This window comes from Nothobranchius furzeri, chromosome 12, assembly GCF_043380555.1.
Source record: "Nothobranchius furzeri strain GRZ-AD chromosome 12, NfurGRZ-RIMD1, whole genome shotgun sequence".
Taxonomy (NCBI): domain Eukaryota; kingdom Metazoa; phylum Chordata; class Actinopteri; order Cyprinodontiformes; family Nothobranchiidae; genus Nothobranchius; species Nothobranchius furzeri.
In genome coordinates, this window is record NC_091752.1 from 33,254,580 (window position 1) to 33,269,338 (window position 14,759).

The 14,759-nt window shown below is 40.6% G+C and overlaps 1 protein-coding gene across 1 annotated transcript in view; it reads right to left on the reverse strand.

Moving 5' to 3' along the window:
- Positions 1–10,214, reverse strand: part of sorcs3b (sortilin related VPS10 domain containing receptor 3b) — a 79,286-nt gene extending 69,072 nt beyond the window's left edge. The window contains exon 1 of the mRNA XM_015944880.3: positions 9,173–10,214. Within this exon, the coding sequence (XP_015800366.3) occupies positions 9,173–9,847 (675 nt within the window). The 5' untranslated portion in view covers positions 9,848–10,214. The remainder of the gene's footprint in view (positions 1–9,172) is intronic.
- Positions 10,215–14,759: the final 4,545 nt, after the last annotated feature.

A 14,759-nucleotide genomic window follows, 5' to 3' on the forward strand; every position in this document is an offset into this window, starting at 1 on the left:
TCAAAGGCTGCAGTCAGGTCCAGCAGGACCAGAACAGAACAGTCCCCTGCATCACTGTGAGTCAGAATGTCATTCGAGACCCTAAGAAGAGCTGTTTCAGTAGAGTTAGCTCTGCGAAAACCTGAGTAGAAACTATCACATATGTTATGTTCGTCAAGAGCAGCTGTAAGTTGTTTAGTCACAACCTTTTCCAAGATTTTACTCCGTTGCGACTGTGGTGCCCAACATCTCTCTACAAACGTAGAGTTCTACAATTGGCCCAACCAAAAACAGACCAATGGTAGACCTGTTGAAGCTACAATGGAGCACGGGCACGGCTTGACGAACCTGCAAAAGTTTTAGCTACTGCTACAGTTTGTCTAGATTTCTAAGCTACAGAAAAATGCCCTCACCACTGAAGATGGGGTTCCTATCTGCTGGTCCATCTCTAAGTCCATCTTGTCACTGCAAGAAAACAACATATCAGAACTGAGGTAAAGACTGAAGTCTCTACCCACCCATTTCAGTCATGAGCAACAGGTATCATAACCTTAGATATTAAGATTCTGAAGAGAGTTGTTGGTACGTTTCTGAGAGAAGTGCTTCAACTCACTGAAGAAATCCACAAATCAAGTCTTGGTGTAGTCCTCAACAGAAATAACAAAATTCAACGTCCTATAATTAAAATGGTCATTTTAGGTTTCCAGAAACAACACATTTATTATTTGCACCATCAAAACAAGACTTTTTTAGCTTTTTAGCTTTTTAATCTCAAATGCTTTTATGAACAAATATGTATTTTTAAAACGAGTTTGGAGAAAACAATGAGACGACTGCAGGGCTTACAGGAAGTCAAACGTAACAAAAAGGATGAAAACAATCATTTACTGCAGCAGCCATAGACGGTGCTCTCAAGTGAAAGTGGATGTTTAAAAGCCAACCCATCTACCCACCAATAAATGTTTGTTTGCTGCTGATGAAGCTGAAGGTCGAGCGTCTTCCTGTCATCAAGGATGAGTCCTAGGAAAGCGCACCAGCAACAAAAGAACTAAAGGGTTTGGATGTAGTTTCTTAATTTTAGTCGGTTTGGGCAGTTGGTTAAAGGCTAAAGCCCTAACAGTTACTCAAGTCAAAAGATAAATCATGATTTAGGTTGAAACGAACCCTTGAAGAATTATGGGCTATGATCAATAATCAATTAATTAATTAGGTGTGTGTATTTTAAAGAATCTGGTAAAGAGAAGACAAAATGATATATAGTGAAACAAAAAGTCTGATAATATTTGCAATTATTCACACTGAGGTTAACTGGAAAACTCAGACCAGACGCTTCCCAAACACATCCAGTTTTATTGTGAGAGCTCATTGTTTCAACATAACGAAGGTGATAAAAACTGCTGCCACCTAGCAGCTGGAGTTTGAGTTGCACCACACAAACGAAACTAAATGTTTCCGTGTAAATTGTTTTAGAAAAAAATCAATAATCTGCTTTTAAATATTGATCGAGTATCATAACAATGTGATATTTCAGTGAATAAAATTTTTCTTATCTCTATTATTAATCAATCAACACTTTTGTATAAAGAAGCTAGTTGTGACTAAAGCCTAATTTATACTTCTCAGTCTGCGTCTGTACGGAAACACGCAACGCCATTATGCGTCGGTGCAAGTGCTCTCCGACGGGCTCACAGAGGGTGATGAAGACATGCTCAAACTTTTAAATATCCATCGAAAGTGTCGGAGACCGCAAGTGTGTGATTGGTCAGGACGTTAGTTTTTGTAAAGTTGTCAACAGCAGCACTGCCCTTGCCCTCTCAAAAAAAAGATACCTAGTGGCAGACACAGAATAGATTGAAGAATGCCTCGCGGCCCCCAAGGCCCCTGGAGCCCTTTGTGACTGCGTAGCTGTCGAAACTTTGGTTTTCTCTGTATTTCTGGTTGTTGTGCCCCTCCCTTCCACTTGTGTTGCACTGTTTTTGTACTTTGCCCTCTGCGCCAGTTCCTTTGCTGTTTTTTTAGTTTCTAGTTTGGGGATCTGGTGCAACCCAGGAGGGATTATTCTTCCCAAGTCCTGTTAATTATCGTCACCTGCCCCTGAATGTTTCTACCCAGCTGCCTCATTTTGCCTTTGTGTAATTAAACCCTGCATGCTCTGTTTTCTTAGCTTTTTCACATGTTGCTGTTCCTCTTGCTGTTCATGCCAACTGTCCCCCCTTGTTCCCAAACTCACTACTAAAGAAAAGATTTAACCTTTTTTGGCAGCCTCCCAGAGATTTTTCACCTGCTTTTGGGTTCTGACCACGCTGCAACCATAACAGAACTTCCCAGAACGAGTTGATTCATGGCTTTGTCATTTTAAGAAAAGGGGCTATTATTGGCCACGCCCACCTATCCCCTACTCGGGCTGCTATGAGAGGCTGTGATATTCAGAAGGGTCTCAGAGTAGAGCCATTGCTCCTCCAGATGAGAAGTGTTTCTATTCTCCACTATCCAGTTTGTGATGTCATAAACCCACATGGCATGGCAAAGGTGAGTTTTGCATAATATGACCTGTTCAAGACTGTCCTAAAACGAGAATTACATCAAGAACTTGCATAATTATTCTGCTGTGATAACCAAGTGTAAAGAGATTCTTCTTCCATATGATTCGTTTAACTAACGACAAGAATAGAAAAAAATATATAAATCTCAGATCCACAAAACAATGACCTCCAGGAGATCAATCAATCAATCACTGGCACTGGACACAGCACATAAAAAACTACAACCCCGTACAATGAATATTATACAAAAACATGATAAAACACAGAAAAAATACATAGAAAAGGCAACAGGCAAATGAGGGCCAATCTTAAACATAATCAGGGAACGCCAAGTGAAAAAAAGAATTTTAAGACGACTCTTAAAAACCGGCAGCGATAGAGACGGACTAGTTGAGAGTGGCAGCTGGTTCCAGAGTGATTGAGCTAAAGCTGGGAAAGCCCCACGAGCCCAAAACCTAGTACCAGGGACAGCGAGCAGGCCCCGATCAGAGGAGCGCAAAGAGCGTGATGGAACATGTCTACTCAGGAGCGCAGTTAAACAGAGGGGGGCAGCTGCCTGAAAGAAATGAAAAACAATTAATATATCTGAATATGTCTTGTGGTAACCAGAGGCAAACATTATTTTGTAAAAACACAAATTTAGTTTGCTTGTTTCTATTGTATAAATGCATTATTATTTTTCACACAACCAAATTAACAAACAAAAACATTTATCTGAATGAATCATGACAAAAACAATAATTTATGCTGCATTTGCCTTAACTCTTGGCTTGTAATTATTATTGATCAATGTGCCTGCTTCTACTTAAAGACTGTTTAAGTCTGTTTTTATTGGTTGTACATATTGTATATGAGAACAGTCCATTGTCTTTGTGTCTTAACTGTTATCTTATTTTTATCTTGTACGTTTTTCTTTGGTGTAAATGTAATTATATGTCTGTTGCTGCTGCCTCTTGGCCAGACCGTCGTAAATGAGAATGAGTTCTTAATCGACTTACCTGGTTAACAACGGTTAAATAAATAAAATAACTTAAACTAACTGGTCAATTCAATGAACAAGGCTGCTTTTTTACATAACCATAACTGACCTACATGCCTTTGAGAGCTGCTTCGGCTGACTGAGAATCAAATGGGCCATTCCCATCTGTACCGGGTCGGCCCGGACCGGGTAGCGTAGGTTGTTTACATATCTGGGTGGCCTGGTATTTTTCCGGGCCAACCAAGGCTCATTCTCAGCCCTCTTCTCGAGGGGGTCTGCTTCAGGCCGACCAGGGCCAACACACCCACTGCTGACAGCAAATTCACACCTTCCATTAGAGCAAGCCTCTGATTGGTGGGTAGAATCAGCCCACATGGGCTTAAGGTGAGGATGTGTGGAATCAACTGGGCCAGGCTGGGGCCAACTGGGGCTACCCGGTACAGATCGGAATGGCCCAAAAGAAACATACATACATACATACATACCTATCTATCTATCTATCTATCTATCTATCTATCTATCTATCTATCTATCTATCTATCTATCTATCTATCTATCTATCTATCTATCTATCTATCTATCTATCTATCATCTATCTATCTATCTATCTATCTATCTATCTATCTATCTATCTATCTATCTATCTATCTATCTATCTATCTATCTATCTATCATCTATCTATCTATCTATCTATCTATCTATCTATCTATCTATCTATCTATCTATCTATCTATCTATCTATCTATCTATCTATCATCTATCTATCTATCTATCTATCTATCTATCTATCTATCTATCTATCTATCTATCTATCCATCCATCCATCCATCCATCCATCCATATGTGTGTGTGTGTGTGTGTGTGTGTGTGTGTGTGTGTGTGTGTGTGTATATATATATATATATATATATATATATATATATATATATATATATATATATATATATATATATATATATATTTCTTTTTTTTATTCTAGTAGACATGTTAACTGCAGTTTTATCCTGTGTTGCTAAACCACAAGTAACAGAGTCACAAACTAGACTTGTAATAGAGAACAGAAACATTTTTGGCTGCTTTAGCATTAAGAAACAAAAGCAGGTGCACAGAAACAAGGGTTGGCCAAAAAATTGACTTTATGTAATTTCATTAGATGTAAAAACAATTGCTTAAAACATTGTTCATGACTCTCAACAACGTTCTAACTTAGCATAGCTATAAATCTATTATGGAGATTAGAAATAAATGTCTCGTATTTGTCTAATAACCTCCACCAATAACAGGACGAGTCTGGATACTCAGAGTCAGAGATCACCATGAGCGGCGGGACTAGCCAGCTCAAAAATAACCAATCAGAAAAAAGGCAGAAAGGACAACCATATCACACGTTGTTGTAGTTTTTGAGCTGTAGTCAAAAATGTCATCTGGCAACGGCGCATACATCTTTCTCTAGAAGAAAGTCTTTCAGCACTTCTACTTGTTGTGGTTTTAAAACACGTCCAAGCCATTTAGAACAGAGGAAAGAGTTGCAGCGAACTCTGATTCAAACGCCATCTTTGTTGTTTGTGAGAAACCGAGCATCGCGGTACGTGACATATGCTGCTCAGCTCTGATTGGCTTGGTTAGGGGGTGGGGTGGGGTTATTTGAATGGGAGCGTTACCAGGCCCTTTGCTTCCCATAAGGAAGCATTGCCATGGCTGACGAGGCTGTAGATTTGCTATAGCAGCTTTAAATATTATAATTAATAACAGTTGTACAGTTTCCTTCTTGTTTCTTCTGCCCGACCAAATGAACTGGGGATTTGCTACCACCTAGCAAATTATTTTAAAGTCCTAAAAATTGAATTAAATGAAGTAGGTTTTATTAAACATTCTTACTTTATGTTTAGACTTAGTTGGTTAGTTAGTTAGTTTAACCATTTAGATAAATAACAGTTGTGATTTTATAGTATTTTTGTGTTAAATTTTACATAAAACATGTAACTAGTATTTACTAGGGCCAAGAATAATTTTTTGAGTGTGAACTACAAACCTTTAACCCTGTCAGGCTCAAAATAGGTTTTGATAAAAGGACGACCAACTAAGTCCTTCAGGGGTACTTCTGAGTTAAAAAATCCTCATGAAATACGTATGTGGAGTAACCAGGTAGGTAGGTTTTAACTGTTGCAATTCTGCAACGCCTGCCTCCAGAGGGTTAATAAACCATAATATCCTGTCTGAAACAGCAGAAATCCTAATCATTGCAACTGTTCCAGCCCCTGCTACAACGTAGAAACCATCTCCACAAAGGGCACATCCTCCTGTGCTGTGGTCACAATCAATGGATGTGAGTCCTATAGCACACAGCTGCAGTCTCTGTCAGCATCTTACAATCACATCAGTGGACAGTGCGCCCCGAGAGCCTCAGACAGACGAGATTAATGAATAAGTGTGAGGTGCTGAGACCTCCAGGGACAAGCAGGTTGAGGACATGGATGTCTTAAAAAATGGATTTGATTTTGCTCCACTAACCAGTTATATTAAAAAATAAAATAAGAAAAAAGCAAACTATCATCAGATTGAAAAAGTAAATAAAAATTTGAAGAAATTAAAACTCCAAAGGGCTGAAGTGCTGCATAATGATTTAATACAAAGCGTGCCATGGGGGGGGGGGGGGGGGGGGGGGGGGGGGACTAATTTGTACTCAGGTGAGAACATGAACCTTTTTTGATTTTCATCAAGCAAAGCGTGGATCAAAATCCCCTTGGATGGCAAGCGGGAGGCCGGAGGATTATAAAAAGTTCAGGCTTTGGAAACTTACCTATCAAATCCTCCAACTGAGCATGTTTTCTTATTTTTTTGTGACATCTTTGCCAAGTTTTCACAGCAAAACAAAAACATAGAGCTGCTAACATAACATAAAAGCTAAGACATTTATCCAAATAAACAAGGGAAGACTGAAACTTTTCTCTTTTCTGTATCTGAGCAGTGGAAGCTTCTCATCATCCTGTAACAGTCAAACACCTCTGTGAGTTGGGAACCCATTCCATTTGATTTTATGGATCAATGAATTTCTGGCATATTAAATGGAATAGCTGTCTATGTAATGAAGTGCTTTTAAACACAGGTGTCCCCCTGGGCCGTGTCATTTCCTCTTTTTTTATTGTCTATTTATACAAATGAGATTATGTGCAACAATAATGGCCTCGTTTTGATTAAGCGTTCTGACAACACCACCCAGGAGGCCAGTTTGATTCTCAGTCAGTCACAGCAGAAAGATATTATAACAAAAGTGACAGTTTGATTTGAGTACCACGACGTCAAAAGAAATAACGGATTTAAAAAAATAATAAATAAGGACAGCTTCGACATTCGATCCCACCTAAAGGAACGTTTTCCTGGGAGAATGGAGATAATCAGACCCTTATTGTTAAGTGATAGGAACGTTGTTTACATTGACATACAGAGCAGAAGCTCCAGTGATGTGTAGTCGATAAAGATGCTCATTATCGTTCTTGGTTTGAACACATTGGCCTGGTTTGATCAACTGTCAGCGAGCAGCTTGCAAAAATTGGTCAATCAGGAGCCTAAAATCATTTGGATGCCAATACCAGCCACATCGTCAGCTTGTGTGCATGCTGACGTCTGCCTTTGAGAAGAGGGGCTCTGCATCACCAAAGTCTAGCATGTGCTGCAATGGCTGTTTACCAACATGGCCACAACACAGCTTGGGCTCATGCATCAGGAAAAAAAGATGAATATCGATTCATTTTTAGTTTTCACATTTCTACATTTAAGGTGGAATCTGTAGAAATCATGATTTTAAATCACTCACATCCCCTCATACACATTCAGATTTAAGTAGCAAGAAACATGCACTGCCAATCAATACGACATGCACTTAAGAAGCATGAAGTTAAAAGGGAATTTGTGGGGTGTCTTCTTTATTCCCATCGTCAAGTCCAATCAATGTTATCTCTCCTAAAGTCAGAGACCAGGGGCTGTGGCTGCAGGCTTTGATGTCTAAGACAATCCCAGAAATCAAATGATAGTTGAAAGACTGTTTCGTGGACAGATTTGGGGTTTTTGAAGATGAAATTCTTTTTCAAATCTGAACTCCGAAGATCCCCCGCTGGCACTTTCCACCATCACCTTCGACATCTTTCTCATTTTTCTTCTGGTGGGATTTGACATATTGGCCAAATCACAGGCAATGTCTTGAAGTGAAAATGTGATAGAACTACCCTAGACCACAGGACTGAAGTAATTTCCCTTCAAATGTCCCTTTAAGATTGAATTTATTATCAGTCATTTACATCTAATATAGCCTGAGCTCTAACATCTAGTCATAAAACCCCATAAATTTAGGCTCTGCGGCTTTACTTGGACTTTTGGGACCACAGACTGGAGTCTGGACTAAATAAATCTCAAATGTTGACTGGCTGCAGAGACAAGCCCATCACAGAGGATCCAGTGAATGGTGTTCTGCTGCACAAAAGGCTATCAGTGGCAAAGACATCTTAAACCAACCACATATTTTATAATGCATCTCACATGTGAGACTTTATGAAGTGCGTATCTTAACCAGCGCGCCATATCCGAAAGGGATGCCTCTAACATTTTTATGTGCATCATAAAACAGAAGAGGCAGAAAAGCAATTAAACACTTTATAAAACAGAAAAAATAAAGCAGTCGGATTGATCTGGATATATATTCATTTCTGCGGCTTTGCTGGGTCAGAGAGCGGATTCTGCTACACATTTGTTTCTCCACAAAGTGGTCCAAGTCACCTGAAGTAAAATAAATAAATAAATAAATAAATAAAATGGAGAGAAGCTCTTTTCTTTTGTCCGAGGCTGTTTGGAAGATCTTTGTGCCTGATAATTTCTGAGGCTTGAAAACATGTTTGCATGCTGTATATTCAGATAAAAATCTCTCTTGCTGTATCCTTGTGAAGGTGTGTGGAGTGGGTGAGGTGGGAGATGTGTGTGTGCAGTGAAGGGTGGGGAGGTAATGTGGATGCATAAATCAGTGTTTTAGTGCAAATGTGAGCTCGACTTAAATGCATAAATCATGGGTTTATTCTAACATCAGTCACGAGGCAACACCACATTTACTTTGGAAACTTGAAGTTAAATGTCAGTAACACAAGTATGTGCTGAAAGGTCACATGGCGTTTCATTAGAGTCCGGGTTGGGCATAACTTTTTAATTGTTGCCACCTTCCTGGGGGACATACTTGAATTTCTTTTTGTTTCATAAATAATGAATGTGTTGTGATTGCTGCACCCACCCACGGCTTATTGCGTGTCAAATAAGTGCAAGGTCAACTACCAATATTAATTTGATGAGATTAGCAGTTTGGAGGAATACAAGAGTGCACATTCACCTGCAGGCAAGCGCGCAAACAGGCGTGCAGGACTGCTCCACTGGAACATAAAAGAGTAGAATTGTGTAAAAACTGCTCATTTTTAGTAAGATTAAAGACAACTTGGGTTTATATGTTTGGGTGGATTTATTTTCCTCATGCGTGCGTAAAAAGCCGTGCGTAAATATTTGGTACTGTGTTTATAAATACTTTAATTGCAATCTAATAACGTACACAGTGATAAAATGATTGTGTGGAGCTTTTCAGTCCCGTGTATACCCTAAGGATCCATTACTGTGTTTTTGTGCAAACATTGAACTCACGCTGCTGTTGTGCCCGGACCAGTGCACCATCGCCTGATTGTGAGCCGAGTCTCCCGACAGCGCAAAGGTAGAAGTGTCCAGGTGTGGCTCACTTTGCCTTGGGTTTGACCCTCTGGCTTCCTCCCCAGGGCGTCGGTACTCTGGTCTGGACTTGGAAACACCTTGAGCAGTGTCCACGAACCTCTCCGGCGACTGCGCCTCTCCACTTGTACTCCTATCCCCGTTTTCCTTGTATGACGCTCCAACGCTCCTTTTAACCTTTTTTCCCCTGACAGAAAGACGTTTTGACATTAAACCCGTTCCATCTCGCTCTTCTTCGGTGTTTTCATACTTTTTATGAGGGATTTTAACATCGTTGGAGTTTGCTCTGATTCCCGCTGGAGTCTCATTTCTGCTCAGTGTTTTATCCTCCTGCTGTCCACTGCTCGGTTTTGAAGTGACGGTTTCTTCCATTTCCAACCTGTTTAAAACTTCATTATCGTTGACATTAAGCGCCACTGTGATCCCCGATGATTTTCCAGCCACGTTCGCCCCCAGCGGCGCTGCATCCAGGCGATAAAATCTGTTGATTGATCTGGAAAAAGTTATCTCCGATTGAACTCCAAACTCGGGGTGAAAGGGGTAAAGCAGCACGCAAGACAAAAGAAAAAAGCTCCAAAATGGCCAAAGTGCCATGGCGCGCTCCCCAACCGGACAGTTTGCGACTGGAAGAAAATATTTAGCGCGGCAGAACTGTTTTTAAATTCAGCAACATTCAGCGGGTCATCTTTGTCAGATACAAAGTCCTTCAGCAGTCCAGCTCACGACCAAGAATTTGTCAAAGTGAGGGAACAGTTGGGGAGGCGCTGCGCATCAGGCGAGCGCGCCAACGAAGAGTAACTGCGGGAACGGTTAGACTGGAGCTCACGAGGAGGGCTGAAAGAGGGGGAGGCTTCAAAGCCGTGAAATATATTTTATTAATTATTCCACGATCTTAGATTTTATTCTGTACAACATCTGCCTGCCTCGCGTAATCCTCCGAAAGTTATCCAGAGGTGCGCTTCACGGACTCGGAGCCGCACACAATAACAAAGTGTGCTTTGCATAACAGCGTTCGCTCTGTGGAACACGACAGGGGGAACGCATCTTAGCTGGCATCAATCACCAGAGCTTTCACCTGTCAGCTGCGCACGGGCGAGCGTGCGCGCTCGGCGAGTGCATTCACAGAAATTCACTTGAACTCCTAATAACGAGATTTACTCGTTTTCTGAGTTGTAGTGCTTAAGATTAATGCAACCTAATCAGATTAATTTATTTCAGGCCGCTAACACAAGGAACCCCAGGCCTGCTGCACACAAAAGCAACTATGAATGCATTTTGTAATGTGCAGCATGAAAATATCATCAGTGGGACACAGCAGCTCACTTTTAATCTAGACATTCTCAGAATCTATATCATTCTTGCATTTTTCCAGCATGCATTTGAAAAATCAACCATCTTCCAAATCAATATGTTATTTGAAAGGCATTAGTTTCAATTAGTGGTGCCAAATGAATCCTGCAAGGCAATTCCTGCTTCCTGCTGACAGAGCTCTCTTCCTCTCCGTTGTTGCAGAAATTGTAAGCCAGCATCTAAAAAAAAGAAACAAAAAATATTTTATTTTAAGTTATTATGATGCTTGTTAATGAGGAACGAAAATACACACTAGAGAGGTTTGCATCAGCTGCCAGACACCTCCTCCAGGGAAAACCACGAGAGAGAAATGTCCACTCTCCTCAAGGACGACATCACAAAAGGAAAACAAAGAATTTAACCTTGTGTGTTACTATTTGTATTGTTACACTGTAAAAATAAAGTGTCACACTAAAATCAATTTAGAACGTTTTTAGTGATTTCCTCAAAATGTTAATGCTAAATCAGGCTGACTGTTACTTAAAATACAACTTCTGCAAATCTATTCATTCTGTCTGCTGTTTATTGAGCAGAAAACGCAGATGGAAAATTTAAATATTCAGGCTCTTTCAAGAATCCATAAAGCGCAGAAAGATTAATCAAAAATCCGCTGTGAAACAAATTTAGTGGACTGGATGAGGAAATAAAAAATCAGAAAACAGCCATTTCTGTGTTCAGTGCACCTCCAGATCTCGCAAACATTCACAGACATTGCAGTGAAAACAGCAATCAGAGGGCCAGGTAGCAGCTCCATGCTCCTCAAAGGACTCACTTTTTGGTCACAGCTTTTATTTATTTATTTATTTATTTATTTATTTATTTATTTATTTATTTATTTATTTATTTATTTTGAGTTTGGCACGGCTGTACAAACAAATTGAGATTCATACAAGTGAGGGCTCTGGGCAGCAGGTGCTACTGTTGCAACTCTGCTGCATGCCAGACAGCTAACTGTCATTCCCGCCAGAACGCCTTTGCAATGAGGGGGTAATTGGACTGATCACACTCTGTTTACCCATTATGGTGCTAAAATGAAGTGGGTTGCTCCCAAACGTGGTGTGACAGTCCGGGGATGAAGGAGGAATCTCTTCCATCAATGACGCATCTTTCGTTCTGTACTAACCTTGGACTGGAAGCACAACGCTTCTTTGTTGTGTACTTTTTAGAGCATGTATGTGAGAAACCCCCAGGGAAAGAAGCATAGGAACAGTTGCATTTGTGATTATCTGAGGGAATATCTGGGGATGGAGCTTTAATGCGTCTGCGTCCCATATTTTCTGTGCTTGAACTAAGACAAGGAATACTGCATGTCTATCTGGGCAGAGAACATACTAGAATCTACATAAAACCGAGCCACTGTGAATGATTTTTTTTTAAATCAGGAAATGAGAGGACAAATCTGTACGTTTGTGTAGCTCATTCATTTTTATGTGCTCTCCCTCCCAGACCATTAGCAAGACCATCAGATGTATTCATCCCATTTCTGTTGGTGCACAGCTCGGACAGTCTCTGCGAACGGCAACATCCTCGCTCTTGTTTCCACTGAGAAAAGGAAGAAAACTTTAAAGCTTTCAGGACAAAATCCCATTTGTGCATTCGCTGTCTGCATCCCAGGCTTGTTAGTTCCAACACTTCAGTGATCCCGATGGAGCGGACGCACATGCAGTTGCAGGAACCATAATGGCCATCAACCAGACAGCTCTCACTTGCACGCAGGAGATGAACAGCAAGGTGCACTCCCAACTCGACCATACCCCAAGCCATAAAAAAATAAAAATATAAAAAGATTTTCTTTTATTGCAGATGGCAAAACACTTATTATGTACTTCCTTCATCATTCAGATGAAAGAAAAGCATTTTCAAATCACAGTGGGAGGAGTAGTTTAGGACAGATTGCCACCACAATAAACTAGCCCCGTCATAGACAAATAATATGCCTCGTTTATTAGCCACAAGCTTATTGATGCCTTTGTTCATGATGAACACAGGAACAAGTGTGCCAGCATAAAAACACAATTTAGCTAACCTCCCAAAGTTATTGTTTACTCCCAGTTGCACTGTGAGCAATAGTATCTTAAACGAACCGGACCAGTTTGGGTTTCTGCTCCTTCATCCATATTCACCATCCGCAGGGAATTTCTTGTTCGTCACAGCTTGGAATCTTAAAGTAAGGGCATTGAGACTTTCTGTTTTCGATCAGGTAGTGAAACTTGAAAAATATGGGTCAAAAATTATTTCTTAGACTGAGAAACCATCAAGGCTCATGAACCCTTTGCAGGTGTTTGAGATTCATTAGCTGATTAGTGTGTGACACGTTGAGTCTAGAATACTGAATCATTTCACAATATTCTAATTGTCTGAGATTTTGAATGTGGGGTTTTCATAAGCTGTAAGACATAATCATCACAATTATAACAGAGGCTTAAAATATCTGGCTTTGCATGGAACAAGTCGTTCACATATTTGTTTCAGCTTCGAAGCCGAATTACTGAAATAAAGGAATTTTTGCACCAATTCTAACATTTCAAGTTTCACCTGTAAACAGACAATAGAGTTAAATGCACAAACCGATTAACAAGAAAGCTTTAAAGGAGTGGTTGATTTGTTTATTCAATACATTTGCCGTGGTCTCTGAAGCTGAATGACTCTAAGTCTGAGGCGTTCCTCATGGCCCCTAACAACACCTCACACTCACTCTTTGCTTCAGGTCATGCGGGAGAGCGTCCAAATCAGTGTGTTACCAACCTGGGGGTGAAACTGGATACCCACTTTCCCATGGCCCATAGATTAATGCAGTGATCATATCCAGATTTTTTCCAGCTGCGCCGGCTTATTTTAATTATTATTTTACAACAGTTAGTTCCGACCGAGTGATTTGACTGGTCAAGAGACTTTCCAAGAGTGCTGATATTATACTATAACCGCACTGGGACTACTTACAAACAGTATCAGTCCGCTGTGCACAGCCGTTCTAACCGTTATTGAGGTTGGTTTATGCTTGATGCGTCCGCAATGTCCGCACGGCTCCGCGCGGAAAAGTTGCGTCATTTTGCGTCATTTTAACAACCACGCCCCTCCACCGCGTCTCCGCACGGCCCAAAATTTCTGCAATGCGCACCTAGGAAAATTTCTAACCACGTGGACGGTTGGAAGCGGAAAGACATGGTGGACTGGCAAGAACTAGTAAGGCAGAGGTTCGTAATACAGACATTTGTATGATTCAGCTCTCAGAGATCACCGTGATCAACATGTTGTTAATAACTCTTGGAGAGAAATAGCTCGCACTGTCGGAAAAGACGAGGACACTGTTAAAAATGCTGGAATGCCATGTTGTAAACAGTAATTTCTACTTCTCCCATGGTGTAGTGTTGGATGCATGCCGTAAAGCTCCATGCTGCCCCCTACAGTTTGGGAGAATATTGGCTCACCGCAGAGACGAGCCGCACAAACCATAAACGCTGCGAGTTGTGAAGCACGTTCCATCCACGAGCCGCATCACCAAGCGGAAAGTGAATGTGACAAGCATAAACCAAGCTTTAGAGTGTTTTGTAGAAAATGTTAGTGTTGCCTAGCAACAGCCTTGTCTGAGTCTCCATTTCGTGTTGGGACTGTTTGTGTTGGCGGAGCCTGATAAATGATGAAATAAATGAACAAATTATAATCTGTTGTTGCTTATTGTTGTTATAAAATTAAATGAGCAGGTAGAACTGTTGTGTAAATGCAATATCACACTCAAGGTCATGCGTTGTTTCCGAATATCAGCACTTGTGTGATTATCTACTGCACGAGGCCGCAGGCCGAGTGCCTACGATCGAATCACACCAGTGCTGATATTCAGCAACAACGCACTCCCTCTCGTGCGATATTGCTTAATTATTATGTGTTCTTATTGTTGACCGTGATTATCTGATTTGTAGTGTATTTTTATTGTTGATTGTGTTTTTGTTAGATTTTATGTTCAACTTTTTATCTGTACAGCACTTTCATCAGCTGCCATGCTATTTTTAAATGTGTTTTATAAATAAATTTGGAATGGTATGGCAGTGGAAATGAATGCCTTGTATGTCGTTCTCAGGGGAGATAAATATTCTTGGACCTAAAAGTTTTCAACACCACATCTGAGCTTCAGACAGAAGGTTTTGGAGTCTTATTTCCT